The sequence below is a fragment of the Falco rusticolus genome, chromosome 2 (genome assembly GCF_015220075.1).
Source record: "Falco rusticolus isolate bFalRus1 chromosome 2, bFalRus1.pri, whole genome shotgun sequence".
Classification (NCBI taxonomy): Eukaryota; Metazoa; Chordata; class Aves; order Falconiformes; family Falconidae; genus Falco; species Falco rusticolus.
The window spans coordinates 90,896,744-90,915,886 of record NC_051188.1 but is presented as its reverse complement, the minus strand read 5'-3'; the positions used below and the strand labels follow the sequence as shown (position 1 = coordinate 90,915,886).

At 42.6% G+C, this 19,143-nt stretch overlaps 1 protein-coding gene across 2 annotated transcripts in view; it reads right to left on the bottom strand.

Moving 5' to 3' along the window:
• BCLAF3 (BCLAF1 and THRAP3 family member 3) overlaps positions 1 to 18,070 on the bottom strand; it is a 35,765-nt gene extending 17,695 nt beyond the window's left edge. For both annotated transcript variants that reach the window (XR_005102618.1, XM_037377235.1), the window contains exons 1-8: positions 17,924 to 18,070; positions 9,721 to 9,794; positions 7,117 to 7,695; positions 6,112 to 6,774; positions 3,677 to 3,855; positions 2,906 to 3,020; positions 2,646 to 2,709; positions 1,676 to 1,794 (exon numbers count right to left, since the gene is read on the bottom strand). Coding sequence is in view for 1 of the 2 variants with exons in the window: in XM_037377235.1 (XP_037233132.1) it covers positions 1,676 to 1,794; positions 2,646 to 2,709; positions 2,906 to 3,020; positions 3,677 to 3,855; positions 6,112 to 6,774; positions 7,117 to 7,695; positions 9,721 to 9,761 (1,760 nt within the window). In the remaining variant the exon portion in view is untranslated. The remainder of the gene's footprint in view (positions 1 to 1,675; positions 1,795 to 2,645; positions 2,710 to 2,905; positions 3,021 to 3,676; positions 3,856 to 6,111; positions 6,775 to 7,116; positions 7,696 to 9,720; positions 9,795 to 17,923) is intronic.
• Between the last annotated feature and the right edge of the window lie 1,073 nt (positions 18,071 to 19,143).

The window sequence follows — 19,143 nt, the reverse complement described above, 5'->3', positions numbered from 1 at the left end:
AGGACGTTCAACAAATTACTAGTCTAAGCCCAAGTTGCACAGAATTATATGGTAAACTGTATTACTTTAGGCAATAAGCAATTAACAGATACTCTGCCGCCTTGAAAGGCTCGCTATGCACACCAGGTTTCCCCACGGCTGGTCATTGCTGCCCTCCGCTGGCTGAAACGCTTTACGCCTTTCAGCAGTTCTATACTGTACTAAAGTGGTACAGAGCTTTCCATTTCATGAAATTCCAAATCTGACAGAAGCTCAGGTAGATAGGCAGATGCTCCAGTTTCATCCTCAGAAGCAGGCTGTTCTGGACTCGGGCTTTTGCTTGCCTTTTTTTTTTTTTAACTGAGCACATTGCTACCACAGAAGTGTCCATAAGCCTCTAAATATGTACCATGAAAAGTAAACACCAGAAGTCAAAATTCATAGTTCACAAAATATACAGAGAGAGTTTTCATACCTGAAAAACAAACTACTAAGGCAAAAATAGAGGCACACTGGACTAGCTCATAGGCATTGCCAATATCTCATATCCGAGCTATTAAAAACCTCCAATCTCAGGAAAATTCTACCAACCACACCATTACTACCCTCAGCTCATGTTACATTGTCCGTATTACTCTGACAGTGTAACCCCTCCTTCACATCAAACTCCAGGATAGCCACACTTACTAGAGGAACTTGTGCTTCCCACTGAGTAGCATACACAAAAGGTAAGCAAAGAAGCTAACTGCGGAAGTGGCAAAAAAAGTCAGGCCAAATGTACACTAAAAACATAGCCCCAGGTACATAAAAGGCTATATGCAACAGTCCTCATGTTTTTTGGTTTGGTTTTTTTTTTTTTCCTCCACTTGGGAAATTTATTTTTTTTTGTTTAAAGAACACCTAATACAAGAAATACTTCTTCTGCAGCTTCAAAAGTCAGTTTTCCCAAATAGGTGTGTATTGCTGCTATTTGCCATTATAGACTGCATTTAAAATGAACAAACAGCAGCATATTAAGAGCTATGTGTAAATCATGACTACAGTGTAGATACATTTCATTACACTTCGGCAATTCTTTAATCAACATTTCTTCTAAAGCAAGTCATCTCTCTAAGCAACCAACTTCACAACATCAAAAGTGAAACAGGATGACCGAGGTTAGCAAACAGCTCTGGGGCAAACACCTTTAACAGACTTGGAGGAATTGATAGCAGTAAAAAGCTATCCAAAAATCTAGCTTTTCTTCATAGAATTATCCAAGAATCAGAAAGAATGAATTCCAATTCATTGCTCATATTCTACATGACGCTACATACAGAATAGCCAGGGCAACACAACAACATATTCATTCTAGAATAGTTTTATGTAACTACAAAATACCAAGAGAACGTTGTTATGTGGCACATCAGGGAGTTACGCATCTTTAAATTCATTTCTTCCCCTCTACCCATTCAGTGCTACAGTTTGAGCTTGATTTTCATTTTTTCCCCACTATAGCTTAACCTCTTTTTTAAGATAACACTCCATTACAGAGTAGTTTGCAGTGTGTGTCAGCTGGATTTCAGTCCAAGTGAAACTTACAAGGACAAACTATGGAAAAGAATCTCAAGAAATGCGAATTTAACTGTGGAAGGGTCAAAAATGAACACATAGGAGAACGACAGACTTGGGCCAACAAGACTTATTTGCTAATTACCTTGGAGCTACACCATCTACATGAAACACTCTCTCATCTTCATTCTTCAGTCTCTCTTTTCTTCTCCTTTCTATATCATGCCGTAGATCATTTGGATCTTCTGACACTCTGATAATGTTCTAGTTAAGAAGAAGGATTAAAGTCAACTTAGCTAGTAATAACCAAACACTGACATGGTTCTGCCCTTCAGGGGTCGCTTCCTGTATATAACCTTGCTAATGTCTTTCAACTGTCTGCACACAGGACAGATTCATATCAACCCAAGGATTCAAAGTCCAAAACAACAACAAAAAGCAGTCCTGAACAATTACCCTTTCTTTCACCAGCTGCCTTTTTACAGGTTTCCAAACAGTGAATAGAGCACTAGACTTCTGCACGGGCTCGCTAAGGCAAAAATATTCACATAAATTCCTGTAAATCTTAAGAGGTTCTACTATTCTTAAATAACTGAATCTCCACATGTCTGTACTATAGAAAAAGAGGTAACTAAACCACAGTAAGCATAGCTTGGAAGAGTAAGACAGAAAAATCTTATATACCTGGATGAAAGCATGGAATGTAATAGCATTCTGAGGACTTACGTGGAGGTCAAGCCATTCTAACATTAGAGTAGAAGAAACAGTAAGGCTTTTTCTACTTTCAGAGGGAAAGTAAGAGCCACACATCAGTCACCTGCTTAGTATTTACACTATTTAAAACCAGATCGGGGTTCAAGCAGCAGGAATAACCACACTCCAGCTATGCTGGAGAACACGTCCACATTTTACTCATCAGTCCACATGCTGTCCTTGCACCACTGTGTATCTGTACATACACTCAAGGGTACATTTCTTTCAAAATAGGCAGGATTACTAATTCCCTTCAAAGCATCTACAAATGACGTACCAATAGCAAGGAGAAAATGTTTACACCTATATCATTTTAACTTACTGTTTGCTGAAAAAGTTTACAAAAAAAAAAATCAAGATACCTGAGGAGATTCAGATGGCACAGTTCGTTTGTTCTGAAGTTCTGCTAGAGACACGTCAATCCTCCTAGAATACCAAAAAAAATTACATAAAAAAAGTGCCATCACTGTAAACAGCAAAAGCATTATTGACCAACTACAGAATTCTTCACTGATTAAGGGCAGACAGGTTCGAGTCAGTAAAACAATTTAGATTGCATTTAGGTAGTTAATGTTCAGTAGACTTTACACAAATAAAGGAAGGCAAAAAGCACATTAACTACCTGTGTATTTCTGGATCCAAACATATTTTAACTTCATTCATATTTGCAATTGGTTTATCCTGAATTTTTGAGAACCGTTCATGTAGAGTTATGTCAGAAGATGCAAAATAATTTGCTGTGAAGAGATATTACGACACAAGAATGTTTATTTGTAGTATTTGAAATGCACAGTGGGAAATTGTATTTTTTAAAAGATTAACTCTTAAGGACATCAAAACCATTTCTGAGATTAAATGTCAAACTACTTCACTTGCAGTTTAACATTCACAAATGAAAGATTAGGCCAGCCCAACTTTGACATCCTTCTTATTAACTTTCTGTTGAGCTTAATCTTAAGTATTTGAGTACTACCATGATAGAGCTGACAAATAACTAGAATCTATAAATAAAGTTCAACACTGAACATGATCCAGCGGTCTAAACACTAATCTGAGAAATTAAAGGAACTCTATAACTAGAAGTTGTGACTAAAGCAAAGCTCTTTTTTTTCTTCTCTTGTTTTCTGAACAAGCAAGTTAGTCTTAAGTACCAGCATAAAATCCTTTCGACCTTAACACTCCACAATCATGCCTCTATTATGGACTGAGACCTTCCTACAATCATTCTCCACCCAAGTAATTTAAATCCTCAACCTACATTTTCCTTAAACAATACAGAAGGAAGCCAAAAGCAAATACCTGAGACTTACAAGGACAGCATATCTAACTAATTAGATTTGGTTTTAATAATTATAAATATATAAGCACATACATATACCCCAAATATAGCCACCTTTAACTTGATGGATAATTGTGATTATTTCCTGAGTAAATTCTCTTGATGGGTCGTTCTCAACATTTTGTGTTACAGATTCCATGTGCTCAAAGACTGGATGAAAATTTTCAGTTTTCCTCCCAACAGCAACCAGATCATGGGACATCTGTCTCTCTGTAGTATGACTAGAAGTAGTCCTAGAATAAAAAGTTGCAGATACTCATATTAAAAGAATTCACCATATCCAAAAATTTCAAACAGATAAGAACAAAACAGTAAGAGTTGGGTTTTAAGAAGTTCATTTTAGGAATAAATGTGATGAAAATTGAAATTAATTTTGTTCCTTTTTTTTAATTAAAAAACTCATAAGGTGATAAGGAAGAAAAGCTGTAATGAGATACAAAGAAATATGACTAAACTCTCAGGAATCCTTGTTATGGTGAAGTATATAATGCAAAATCGGTGAATGGTAAGCCTAATTAATCTAGATTATCAAAAAAAGGCAAATGAAGATCCTGATACACTTCTTTATTATACACACTTCTGGAAGGCAATTATGTGTCTTTGTTTATAAGGAGCTACCAGACAATTTTCAAAAGTTGAGAGATGTAGAAAACTCACCGCATCTTTGGGAACTGAATCATCACTTGAGCCTAGTAAAACAGCTTTACAGTGGCAACGTGTGAACTTAATGTGTTTAGCATCTTTTTGACAAATTTTACTCATTCTAAGTAAGTTTATGCCCCAAATGGTTGCAGTGCTGCTTAAGAATTATTTTGACAAGGAAGCTAACACTTTAAAAATCCTGCTGTTCTTGTTGCAAGGAAAATGCTTGTCATTTGGAAAGATAAATTGAGGACTCAAACAGCCCACGTAGAAGCTTTTAGAATAAAAGACTATTTACTGTGCATTCTTTAAAGTGATTATATGCCTGCCCATCCTGTATTTGAAGCATACAGGACTAGAATTTCATACAAAAATTCTATTAGAAATAGCCTCTAGCAGGTGCCAGAAGTTACCTATATTCCCCCAGTAAACCGGAAATAAACGCATGCAAGAGAGAATCCAAACACTCTCAATTGCAGATAATTTATCTACCTGCTTCCCAGGTTTATAAAGAAAGTATTCTTCTCAGCAGTCATTTCAAGTCAGGTGTTTGTTAAAAGCCTAAAGTAGGCAGCACAAATATTCCCAGTCATCAGCTTCTATAAAATTAGCATTCTCATCTTCAAAAAAATAAAATATTTAGCACTTTTGGCTGCAGAAGCAAACCTTCCACACATGAAATCAGCTGTAACCAATGCAGTAGTCTCTTCAGTCTGCAAATAATTACCATGTCTATTGTGCATGACTTTCAAAAACAGCACAAGAGGCTACTAGATACAGGAATCATCCTGTGGGCTTGCAACAAAACGCAACAGTAATTATTTTCCTCATGTTATCATTCAAGAACTTAAATGCTTGCCCTAGCCATGAGAGCAGGAGCATTACTCCACTTCCCTTTCCTCAGTCTTTAATATTAGCCCCCTATGTGCAGACAGTAACTTTTCTTTGTAACTCTCGTTGTTTTATGTTTCTGAAATACTGGAAAGTGCAAAAAATTGATTTGTTTTATTTGAGAAAAAGAGGCAAAATACCATTAAAATAGTGAAGGCTGATCATTTTGGAAGGGGGGTAATCTCTTCCAGAAGGAATTACTACCATTATACAACATTCTGGCCTGCAAATGCAAGGCAACAAACCAAGCTGCTTACTACTCTCTATCATGTATCCATCATCTACATTTTCATAGTATTACCACTTTTTTCCAATTCAGCCAGTCTTGGGAATGCTGAAGGCAACCACAAGTATTACAAAGAAGACAGACAGAAGCAGACTCTACTTTTTCAGTTCTGACACCTCAACAGATTGCCACTTCATTTGTTACAACAATAAGTAACAAACTAGGGATATCTCATTTTTCAATTGCTTTATTGAACTTGAGATCTTGAACATCTGATTATGTCTGAGATCTATGTAATTTAAAGGTTATCTGCGCTTTAGAAGAAATAAGGGATGACTCCCTAAAAAAATGCCATCATATTCCAGAAGAAAGCACAGGGCTAGGCTTTTTTGCTTTTGGGGGGATGGGGGGTAGGTTTGTTTTTAAATACAAGTAACACATTTACTTATCATAAGCCACTTTTAACTACAGGTTTGTATCAGGCATAACTGTTCTTTCCACTTCCTACTGCAACTCCATCAAGTGAACCTGGGGATTTATTTCTTTGTTTAATTAGAAGTAGGATGTAAATTTCCAGTCTAAACAAGTTAACATTTTAAACAAAATAAAATTTAAAAGGTACAACCTTAGTTTGTCCTGGTTACCTCTTAAAGAAACCATGCCTTCCTCCAATATTGATATACTGTAAAGAGACAGGAAGAAAGAGGAGGTGGTGAGGGGAAACCAATACCTGTACTTGTTCACCATTTTCTTTGTATCCACTTTGATTGTGAGGTGTTCCCTCCTACAGTTGACATCTGACATTTTCATATCTGAAACAGTATGACTTGAATCATGCTGGCTATCGGAGGACTCTACTTTTTTCCTGAACTCCCCTTCTTTCCTTACTCTTTCCTCTGGTTTGTTTTTAAAAGATCTCGAATCGGCATCTGTTTTGGAAGAGTTGACACAAGCATTGCAGCCCTTCTTTGAACTATATTTAACTGGTACTTCGACATGCCCTTCTTCAGTCCGTCTCGCTCTTCCACCGCTACAGTAATCTAACTCTTTGCTATTCCGGGCACCCTTAGAAGAACTGTATTTCTGGTCTTCCTGCTTCACATACTTCTGAGCTCTATCATCTGAAAAAGGCTTTTCCCCATCCAGATGCCTGCGCCGTTTGTGACCATACTCATAGGCTATCTTTGTGACAGAACCCTCCGAGTACTCCCTTTCAGCCGATCGGTGGGACTGGGCACCCAGATTTCTTTGCTCCTTTTCTTGATAGGGTGGAAAAGAACGTTCTTGCTTCCACTTGGAATTTCTTGCTACTTCTCCACCGTCATACCTCTCCATTTCTTTAGCCCTTTTAGACGTGTGCCCATATTCTCTGTAATCGTGATCTTCAGGATACCTGTGTTGACATAAAGCAATTTACACTTGCACTAGAGAAGAAAGTGAGAACTTATATGTGCAGAATGTTGGACAGCAGAATGCGTGGCAAGTTAACCCATAATCCCTCACGCCAAGGTACAGATGTGCAGGGGCTCTTAAGAGGGAAATATTATCCTTTCATACTCTAGCCATCAATATGATTTACTTAAAAGACAAATACTTCACTACTACCAGTCGCCCATAATTAAACTACAAAGTGGCCAACGTGTTTCAAGGTGGATATCTTCAACTATAATGAAAACAGACTTTCACTTGAGGCTTTACACCACAATACCCAGGTTTTAATTATTTATTCCTATACCTCTTCTGTAAAGAGCTCCTTGCCGTAAATTCATCAGAAACTCTTCTGGGTGACTGACCATACTTCTCTTCATGTAACCTCTGGTGCCTCAAGTCATCGTCATGCCATTTTCTTTCAAGTTTACATGAAGCCCCTAATGGTCTATGAAAAGCTTTCATTCTTTTTTCATTTCCAGTGGCTTTGTAGTGCTCAAACATGTATCTGTCTTCCATTTTGTGGTGATAAAACGGACGATCATGCTCTTTATATGGTATTTCCGAGTATTTTGGTGGTAACTGGCATCTCCTATTGCTTTCAGTTCTTTCAGAAGATTGTGTTCTGTAGGGCTTATGACTGTAAGTATCTTCCATGGGAATTCTTTTCAGGTTTGGTGAAGGTGACCTACGTTCATATATTCTCTGGTGGTTATTTCCATGAGGTGCAAACCTGGAATTGCTTTGTCCGTATTTTTTATCTTCTGTTCTCCAAGGCATAGGCTTCTTTGGGTCCTTACGAAAACTTTTATATTCACAGTCATAATTAACATGAGCATGCCTTTGCCTATGGTGCTCTGGACTCCTAAATGCTGGAGATAAGGACCTAAGGCAAAAATAAAATCCACTTTGAGTAGCCCCATAAAATTGAATCAACGTCTTCCTAAGAACACCTATTCTCTAAGGAAGTATAGTTTAGTACACAATTTTAGTCAACTAGTAAAAAAATTTAAAACAAGATATTCAAAGTGTCATTTGCCTGGCTGGAGTACCAAGCTTACTTTTACCCAATTTAAAGTTTTCATAGTAAAAATACCCACTCAAAATAGTAGTAAATCAATCATTTTTCTCTCTTTGTAGTTTTTCATTTAAAACTAAAATAAATTCATCGTATGTGAAGTTTCCACTATGTGAAAAACAACTGTTACACAAATTTTCACACTTCAATCATTCCCTATCATTTTCAGTGCCAAGAAAAAAATGGGGAAGTAAAAAAAAGCCTATATAAAGAAATGAAGGAAAAAAAAACCCCACCAAACTTTTTCAGTTTTTCTGCATGCTAAAACAACTCACAAAGCTGACTGAAAACATTATAAAATATCCTATTTAAAATGTCACACAGGTAGGCTTTTTCCTGCAGAAAACTGTGAGAAAGATTTTTTATGTAACTGTGTGTACACGTACATACATGTATCCACATGCATTTCCACACTTATTGCAGCTTGAAAATATTCAATTGCTAAGATCCACTCAATTGCTTTCATTTTTGTACCTATAGGTAAAAATGCAAAACTGAGTGATGCAACCTGTTGAGAGTTTCTAGCCAAAATCTCCTTAAAGAAAAAGCAGCACAGGGCACCAGTAAGAACCAGAAAGTAATCCCAGATATAACAGTTCTGCTTGCATTCAAGTATTCACTGTACACTCTCAATACACTAATACAAACATCAAAAAGCAAGTTGCAATTCAAGGGAGTCACCTCCTTTGTACACATATTACAAACATACAATTTGGCATAACTATTTGCTCCTTTTCTGCAAGTGAGTTCAAACTCTGAAGCACAGATCTTCGCAAAACTATAATGGTAACCTCCAGTAGCACCCATACTGCTGCTGCCACCCCACGTTGTTCTGGTTGAGGCTTGCATTTCAGAGAGCACTGGGACATTCCTCCCTGCCCTTCACCCAAAGAACATGTTCACAACTATCCATCTAGTATGGAAGTAGATGAGATTTCCCTTTTTAAAAACAAATCAGTAAGACCACACATATTTTACTGTGTTATCCAACAAACTTGCATGGTCTTGGTCATCACAACTTTATTAGTCTGTTTAGAAGAACAACCCAAACCCAGCAGAAAAGTATTTCAAGCTCTTGAAAGCTAAAACTGTATTCCAGCCTCCTAGGCTTAACACCTCGAATTTGCATTTCAAGTCCTGAAAATCAGGCAGGTAACTAACAACATAAAGTAACCCGGATGCTATTCTGGTGACAATCATCGATGACACATGCTAATAGGCTAGTGTCCAAAAACAAGGGTGCCAAATCCTGTGTTTTCAGTTTGTGTTATGCTGGAAGGCATATCTAACTGTGCTGAATATCAATTTGTAAATGAGCCCCAAAGGCTCGAAAAGCCTGAGGTATGCGAACTAAGTAGGTTTTCGGGTTTTTTTAAATAGTTGATCTGCCTCCCCCTGATGACCAAGAGGCAAAACAGGAGTGAGTTACAGACATGACATGCACCAACGTGCACCAAGTGGTGCTTGAGTAAAAATACCCTTAACTAAGTTTGGTGCTTGGACTTTGTGCTTAAGGAGTTCCAAGTCTCAAAACATGCAAGTTAAACACAGTTCTTGGCAGACAGCAAAAACTTAACACCTCCAGCTTTAAAAAAAAATAAATCATAACATCAGAACTGCTAGTTGGGAAAAAAATTGCAGCAGATGTTCAGTTTAGAAAATATTTAATAAATATTTATATCATATTAATTATATTAAATTATATAAATTGTAAAATACATTTTACAAGTTACAGTTCTGGATGTAACTTTCTTTTACACAAGTTATAAGTCCTAATTGTAAATCCTTATATAGAGCTACATTTCAGAACTCAAGTTATAAAGAAATATTTACCTTTGTTTCCATCGTGGTGATCTCGATCTAGACCTTGTCATCTTCTCTCATATGTTTATATGAGTTTCTTGAGGCTGTAAAAATAGTACAATTTACTAGCCTGATAACAGAACTGCACTACAAATTGCAACAGGGATAGTGGTTTTTAACAAGTGTATTGTTAGATACTTCAAGGTTGGAATAACGCATATTTTTACGTTGAATTACTTTTATCTTCAATTCCCATTTTAAGGCTAGTACCTTTTTTTCTAATTGTTGATCTTAGGATAAAGCTTATTTTCTTTATAAAGATTTAATTAGTTGACCGTTGCTCCCTTTTTCTCTCCATTTTGTGAAGCTGCCTACTCACTTTTTAAATATTAATGACCTGACATGCACGCTGCAACAACTGAAAGAAGTGCTGTAACTGTTAGTATGTTTTGAATGCTATAGATGAAAGGGAGAGGGGACAGCCAGCCAGCCTAAAAATCAAGTTTACTAAGAAAGGTGGTTTTGCAATAAGTTATATTCTGAACTTCATATTGAGCTTCAGATTTGTAACACATACTGATACTTTTACATGGTTACAGACCTGTTAAGCTTTAACTGCTCCATCAAGTCTTAACTGCTGTACATCACACACTTCATCCAGACAAAATCATGTATAAAAGACCACTTTTCACTTTTAGACTTAGTAACCTAATACCTAGACACACATTTAAGTATACAGCGGATGCACTATGACAGAAAGTACTGCTCCTGAATCCTGGAAGTAGCTCTAGGCATCCCTTCTCATAAAAGCTATGGGAGAATGAGAAAAGTATCAGTGGAATCCACCCTTCTTGCTCTTCTTTGCAGAAAGAGACTAGAATCTTGGAAAACAAGTGATGAAAGGATATACAAACTCACCAGTAACGTGCCTGGTAAATAGGAATGGAGTGATTATTCATTATTTAGCAAATACAAGGATTAAAGCAGACTGAAATTATCAGGTAACTGGTTAGGAGTTGGAATTTGGACCACATACCCATGCCTACAGCTCTGAATTACCACAAGACTCTGTAAAGGCCAGAAATATAAATGGGTACAAAAACAGATCCATCAACAGCTCCAAAATTAATGAACAACCAGTCACTTGAAACTGTAAGAATATGCCCAGGTCAATGTCACTCTATATATGCTCTGGTATCTTCTCTAAGTATTTGCTCACAGACACTCATGAAGACAGAAAACTAGTCTGGACTGGCCAAGTACAGCCTTTTTGACACTCCCAGTGCTCAAATCATATAAGTAAATCTTTTACCTGACCAACTAAAATTGAAAGGGGTGAAAAAAATAGTAAGCTTTAAGGCATGTAAGAAACCTGGAGACATAGTGTGCACCCACATGCTTGGCCCAGTGCCCCATCACCACCACCCAATCACACTAACAAGTCAATAATGTATTACCACTTGCCATGACTGATTTTTTTTTCATTATTATTATTAGTTCATGGCTAAAACAGTACTATCTCAGAGGAGAACATACAGCATACTTCTGACGTCTACCACTACAGGTGGACATCAGACAAGCCATCTACTACATTTCAAAGTGACTCTGGAAACATTGACTTCCTGCTCATTAAGCCGCACCATAAGCTAACTAAACAATTATCTGCAAAACACAGAAGTCACTTACTTCTGGAGAAAACCTCTTGAATTTATTTTTTAAAATCTCAAAAGTCTCCTGTTTACCATGAGAGCATTTGCTCCACAATGAATCTTTCCATCTGACAAGGCATGAGGTTGTAACAAGCGTTGCAAGGGATAGTAAAATAAAAAACCTCAACCCCAAAGTACCCCAAGGTAGAATATTTGTTCCCTGAACTTTCAAATGTGAAGTTAGCACTGCCTCTTAGATCCTAAAGGCGTATCTCGGAGGACTGCATAGCGTCAATTAACTTCAGGCCCTTCGTCTACTCAAAGATCATACTAGTCTAAGTTAAATACGATGCTCCAATGCCAGTACTCAAATATTATTTTTCAAAAAGTAGTAGTACTGTGACCAAAATACTTTCCCATTTATTATCCATAAGACACACCTTACCAAACTGAACACTATTTCAGAAACAAGAAAACACAATCCATGGCTAACACATTTTAAAAAGAAGCGCATGTCCCACAAGCTTCAGAAATTCACTACTACCCTCTCTTCTCGTAAACTTTAAGAAGTGACCATATTTTAAAGGCTATTCAAAATCTTTCTATCTTCCCTGCAGTACTGAACTTTATGCTTCATTTTCAAGTGAGTATGTAAACACCAAAAGGACAAAAGTACCATTAAACTCCACCCAGCCATTACAGAGAACCAGATCTTCCAGGATCTCTCATTGCAGACCAATCAAGATAGGAACTGAACATACACAATGACAGATTCCTTATTCTTTCAAGATTGGCTAAACAATCGTACTACCAGCCTGGGAAGGACTGTGACAATATGTCCTAGATCTTGCCTTAGGGTAAAGAGGACTACTGTAACTTCCAGCAAAGACACTCCTTTTGTTTAGTGGAAAGAAAGCATTCATTTGTTTCAATGTGCCTCCCAAGAAGTGATCCATGTGATACAATTTCCTAAGAGATTGGAGATGCAATCAATACACAGCATACAAGGCAGCAGACACTCAACTGCAATCAAGACTCCCAGTGTAACACCAGAATCACAAACTAATCTATACAGAATTTCTAAGCACGTTGCCAATTCAAGTTTCAAGCTTAAATCATCTCACCTAGACCAGCAATACAGTTCCACACCAAAAGCACGTTTTTCGTGGGACGGTACCAGGCAGCAAGCCCATCTATAGCAGATTTACCTGAATCAAGTGAAGCTCCTATAGTTCCCATGTCGGCCACCCAGATGCTTCTGAAAGGCCAGATCATGTTGGAGCAGAGGTGCCAGGACCTGCTATGCTCTGGGTTCTGAATTTCTGCAGGTCCTCCTGCTGTACTTTATGGGATGTTATCACTATGAAAGCATGAAAAACTTTTTTCTTTTTTTTAACTAGGAAGCAATATTATTAGGTTCATAGTACTGCTTGTGTTTGTTGTGTTACAACAGTAAGTGACTCATTGGAGAAGTTATCAGTAACTGTGCTTAGATAGTTTTTAAAGATTAATGAGAACTCCACCTTTTATTTTCTTTTCCTTGACTTTCAGAATTGAAATCAGACCACTTCCCTCAGGAGAAATGGCCTGAAGCCTGCTGCCAGCTCTCCTTTGATTCCACCCTTGAGATCAGTGGTTTGACAAGTATGAAATTCTTGTAGTATATAGATACTATAAACCTGAAAAGAGTATCTTGAGAAAAGTGAAAATGACTAGAAATTGTATGGGGTATGCCAACCTGAACACACATTCCTTCGGAAAGGCTATACATTTTTAACAGCTTGCTCTCCTGAACAGAACATCCTTCAATCTCCTTTATTTTCTCCAGCATGAAATACAAGAAATCACAAATGACTGCAGTCTAGCTGAATGGAGGCAAATTGGAGCTTGTCTCAGTGCAAAGAGCTAAAACCTCACAGACAGCACAGACTAAGCAGAAGTAGTTAACTCTCCTGTAAACAGACCAAAAATATGTGGACTGCTCTACATGCCTTTTGGGTGCCTTCCATCATCTACAACAGATAGTGGAGGAAATCTTAGGCAGGACGCACAAAGGGCAGGTCAACAGCAGCAGTGCTCACCGTCAAGGAGCTGTTCTTCAATTGCCTTATCACCGGTAGTAGATGGAGATGTCATTCCTCATCCCTTTATAAGGGACTGCCAACAACCATTGCCACCACCTCCCAAATCTAAGAGGAGGAAGGGATAAGCAAGTCTTTTACAGGCTGGGTCACACAGAAGGCAGGAAGACAGAGACTGACCCTTGCTGCAAAAACTACCCAGCTCACTACTTTCTCACTCTGCCCAAAAAGATAAGGAGCAGCTGCAAGCTTTTCATTGACTGTCTTCTAGGTAGGAATCAACTGGAAGCTATAAGGGACAAGCCAAAGCATGTATTGCTGCAGTGTCTGTCAAAAAAGAGAAAGCAGGAATTGAGAGTCTCAACACCAACACAGCCAAGTATTTAACAGAAATACAATCAAAGTAAAAAGCTCAGCTGCAATCCAGACTTAAAAAAGGGAAAGATCTTGAAGCCTGCAATACAGAAAGCCATTTATCGTATCCTTAAATGAAAAGTATAGAACTGGCAACTTTTCCAGTACAGCTGATTCAAAGGCTGTCCCATGTGGCTCCCACCCCAGCCATAGTCCAAGCAGGACACAAGCCTAACATGTTCTTTCCCATTCAGCTTCCAGGCAAATCTTACCACCTCCAATAGCAAATGCCCAGGAAAGAGCGTAAGAACAGAAGACCATCTCCCAGCAAACCAGCCTGAGCATTTCTGAATCTGCAACAAAGACTTCATATCTCCTTTAGCCAATGCTTCCCAGACTGGCCTAGGTACTATCACCGCAAGCAGAGGCTCCCAGTGCTGCACTGGGCGTGCATATACCCATTTCTCCCCGACTTTTCTACTAAACACCTTCAGCCTCAAAACCACAGCTAACAACGGGCACCTCCATACACCACCCCCAACCCTGCAGGGGCTGGAGGAAGGATGTCATGAAGTTCGCAGCCCCATGCTCCAGCACCAAAGGGGGTGCCTGGGGCAGAATTACAGCTCTGCCAGCCCAGGGAGCCGACTCCCAACTCAAGGCCTATTGCCTCAGGGCAGGACGTATGTGACACGTTTGAAAACTATGAACTAGAACAGCTGCTTAAGTCAAGGACACACACCCTGGCTGAGGCAAATGAAACTCGGCTGAGGCAAATGAAACTCAGCTGAGGGATTTCTAAATCATTCCCTCTTAGACAACACAGCAGGGAACAGATCAGTGCAAATGACCATGATCCAAATTTCCATCCTTTTTCCTCACAGCCCTCTCATATTCAATGAGCGCTCTTTTTTATTACAAATGCCTTTTCCTGGGCTTCTGTCACTCTCTGAGTGCCTTCCACACCTCCAAGGTTATGCTTTTAATTTCCAACATATTTTGTAGCAGGTCTGGTCGCACCACTCCCCAGCCACTGCAGCCTTGCTGCCTGAACCCTCACCACCACCACCAGGGAGATGACAGGGCTATTCCTTCCTTTCTTCCTCTACAAACACACATTTCTTCCTCTTTCTTGCCATGCTGTATTTACCAAATTTCCTGATCTGGGAAAGGTGGGCAGTGATGGCAGGAGCCAACACTCCGGCCAAACGTGCCACAACCCAAGGATCATGGTGAGCTCTGATGCTCCAGTTTATCTGCTGAGACTGGGCCTCCCCAGCACCAGAAGCACTCCTCTGGCCTCCTGAAACTGCAGTCACTGCAGCTTTAGAGAACTTTTTGTCCTCCTCCTCAGGTTTTTCCTCTTCCTCTGGCACAAGCTGGTGAAGGCAAGCTTTACACAGGTTGTATCCCAATACCAAGGACTGTTAACAGACAACCAAGCCTCATGTTAGCAAGGGCAGTGTGCGGGCATCACTCTCCTCTGTTTGCTACAGAGATATAAAAATTATTGTTCTCCCTTACACTCGCAGTAGGATGAAGACCTACTACAAAAGTATAGGAAATACTGTATGCTTCAGCTAGGCCTAACGGACCACTAAACAAGTTGTAAGTAAATCCTTGGGATACATCGAAAGTACTCCCTTGTGTATATGAGCAAAAGAGTAAAAATAACTGAGTAGATCTGAGCATGTAATTTAAGCTTAGTACAAAACGAACCCATTTAATGACACTAATTAGCAGGCAATGCCTCACCTTTGCAGAAAAACAGACTGTAATGCCAACTTGGAAAGACTGAGCAGGATAAATCTGTATCACATAATAAATTAGGTATTTCACTCTCAAATACTTTTTTTTTCTTACACAAAGAAAGCACAACCCATAAACATTTTATTGAGCCATTTCTATAATGCATCGAATTAGAGGACTTAAAAACCCATCTACTACAGAGCCTTAAATGTCACAGCACCCTCCCCAGCTGCTTCTGCCTACCTGTCTCTAACGAAGCATGTTAAAATTGCTCCCATCATAGTCCCAGAGACAAACCGCAACAACTTTCTACCTACTGAAAGCTCTCCAACATGTACAAACTGTGATGGAGTCCTTTGCCTTTCCACCTTAAGTCACAAATCCCCCAGAAAAAGAGAAGAAGCTTCTGTTTACTCAGTATCGGCAGTGCCATGCAGCAGTGCTGCCAGGAAGCTGGGAAGTCTGGACCGCCTTCCTGAGCCACACCAGAGAAATAAGCCCTTGCTGGAGGACTCCTAGCACATTTCTTCCCTTCCCTGCAGACAGCGAGGACCTGCTGCCACCTGAAAGGAAAAGCAAACCTGTGTGCAACCACATTGCTCACCAGCTTGCTGTGACACCACTATGTAACCTCCTGACAGGTGAACACCCACGAGGCAAGACTGCACTGAAATCAAGCCCATCTCATCACAGCGCAGGCGGATGGAGAGTTGGTTTGATTGCTTTTACAAAAGCGGTGGCAGATATACCAGTTATTTTGCTGAAGGCAGATCTGGAGGAGTACATGGACACTCATTAAGACAGACAACTGTTTATCAGGGTAACAGGGTGTGCCTCTAAAGGAAGTTAATTAATTCCAGCTCACCTCATCAACACCAATATTAAAAAAAACACCAGAAAAATCCCCACGGCTTCTGGTTAGTTCTTCAGAGCGAAAAGATGAAAACAAGGGGAAAGACTTAGTCATCAGTGTTCTTTGCCCCTCTGTGCCTAGTCCTGTGTCTCACAGGGCACCACAACGTGGCTTCTGTCACCAGAGAACCTTCCATGCCTTTTGCATTATTTCTTCCCCTCCTTTCCTGGCATCCTCTTCCATGCTCTTCCTCCAGCGGTCCACACCCAGCAAACCTTTCACCAAAGATTCACTTTTCTTTGAGGCCCACAAACACACAAGGTAAGCAGGTAATTAAGATCCCCCAGCAATTTGAGTGGCCTTTGTTTTAAACCCTTGTAATTCAGAGACCTAAACTATATTTACAAGTGACTTGGGGCATTTAAGAATTGCAGTAAAAATCAGGCGTTGCTGTTCTGGATGGAGTTGAGCCAAGTAAGGAGACGGCTATCACAGATTCCTCCGGAGACACTACTTCCTCCTCAGGTGTATGAATAACTGCACATAACCAACTAAACCAACCAAAGTAGTATCAAAACCCCACAGATTTGGTCAAATCAGCATGAATTTATCTTGCTTTGGTTTGACTCAACCCTGAAAATACATTAAGCTAAACCAAAGACACGCTAAAACTCAGATACGACTGCTACACAAAACCCCAAGTTTTATAAGAGTTATATAAACAGGCTAACTGGGGTAAATCCGTGGGTGACAACATCTAAGTGACCAGGAACAGGGATCGCTAGTGTTAATGCCTTGCTCACCTCCGAGGAAAACGCTGTCCTTACACCCGAGCTGCGAGCCGCTACCTCAGCCCTGCGGCTCGCCCGGCATGCTCACAGCCACACGGGTTTTCTGGAACCGTGGCGGTTCGGGGGCGCGGTGGCACCGGCAGCCCCAGGGCGCCTTGTCGCCCCTGGCCCACGCTTTGTCCCTCGCACTCGGCACCCGCCGAAGGCCGGAGCCACAGGCGCCGTGCCACGGCACACACAGACGGGCGCGCACGCACACAGGCACGCAGGCTCCTCGCAGGCGGGGCGAGGCGGGTTACGGCTGCCGCCGCTCCCGGCTACTCTGGATCAGCAGATCCAAGATGGGTTCGGCAGAAACCCCGCCGGCCCCCCGCCCCTGCCGGCACCGACCACACCACCACCCCGGTCTGCGCGGGGAAGGAGTAGCGGCACCTCCCACCCACCTCCCCTAGGCCGGCGGGCCCTCCGGTGGGCGACGGAACTCCGTGCATCCCGGCCCGGCGGAGCACCCAGGGCCCGGCCCGCCCCCTCCCGGCCACCGGGGCGGGGGATGGGCCCGTCCGGCGCCGGGCGCGCAGACGGCGCTGGCGGGGACAATGACCGCCACCGCCACCGGGCCTCGAGCTCCTGGCTCTCCCTCACGCCGCCCGCGGCACCGGCCGGCACCCCACCCCACCCCGCCACGCCACGCCACGCCAGGCCTGACCAGGCCCTGCCGAGGCGGCGGGGCCGAGGCCGGCCGGCGCCCACACTCACCGCCAACGGGGCCGCTTCCGGAGCCGCCGCCGCCGCCGCCTCCCGCCGCTCCTCCGGCCGCCGCCGCTCCGCCCCGAGCAGGTGCCGGGCGAGGAGGCGTGGCGGGTCCCGGCGGGCCGCGCCGGGCGCTGCTGCTCCCCACGGGCGCGGCGGAGAGAAAGGGCGGGCGGAGGGCGGGCGCCCCGGAAGGGGAGGGCTGGGCGGAGCGGGCGGGCGGCCGGGCGGGGCCTCCCCTCACGGCTGCCCGGCGGCCCCTCGTTCGGGTGCCGCCTCCCCGCCCCGGGCTGGGCGCCGCCGCGGGAAGGGGCTGGGCGGCCCCGTGCCGGCCGTTCGTTCCCGGCTGCGGCAGCGCGGAGGGGACGCGGCGCCCTGGCCCTTCCCGGGGCGCGTTCAGAGCCGTGAGGAGCCCCTCGGCTGGGAGGCCCCGTGAAAAGCGGGATCCTCCCGTGACGCGTCCCGCCTGGCCCTCTCGGGCCCGGGGAACGGCTGCCGGCCCCTGCGCGGAGCCAGGGGCGGCCGGAGCGGGGCGGGCCCGAAGCGCCGGGGTTTGCTGGGGAGGCGCCGCGGCCTCGGCTGCGATGTGGCGAGGCGAGGCCAGAAAAGTCTCCCCCAGGCCTTACGGGCCGGAGCCACCGGTTAAAGCCGCGGCGGGGCGGGAGGCTGGGCAGGCGCAGCCCCGGGGCTGGGCTGCCGGCCCTAGCGCCGCCCGGGCTTGCTGGGCGCGGGGCTCCGGTGGGTTTTCCAGAGCTCTCCTCAAGTTCCTGGGGTGCCCGCTCGAGTGTGCGCCGCAGCCTTGAGGCACTCCCCGGGGAGACTGGATCGATTTGAACACCCTTCTAGGCCGCTGGGATGCCTCCCTCCATTGCCGGTCACGACGCCCAGCAGGCCTGACAGGTCTGCCCTTTGAGTGAGCGAGTTTCTTCGGGAGCTGTAAATAGCAGAGGCTCGCACCAACACATACCAAAGCCCTTTCAAAACAGCGTGTCTTTTTATGGTAGGAAAACAGAGAAACAATGATCACCCAAAACCACTTGTGAAAGGAGACACTGACACTGTCTAGATTACATCAGGCATCCAAGGGTGCTGGTCAAGGATCGTGAATACTAGTTTAGTGCATTGTCAGGTCAACTCATTAATATAAATATGATTCAAGTCAGATGTAGGCACGTGTTTTTCTTCTAGCCCAAGCACAGAATTGATGTTGGTTTTGTATTTTTACA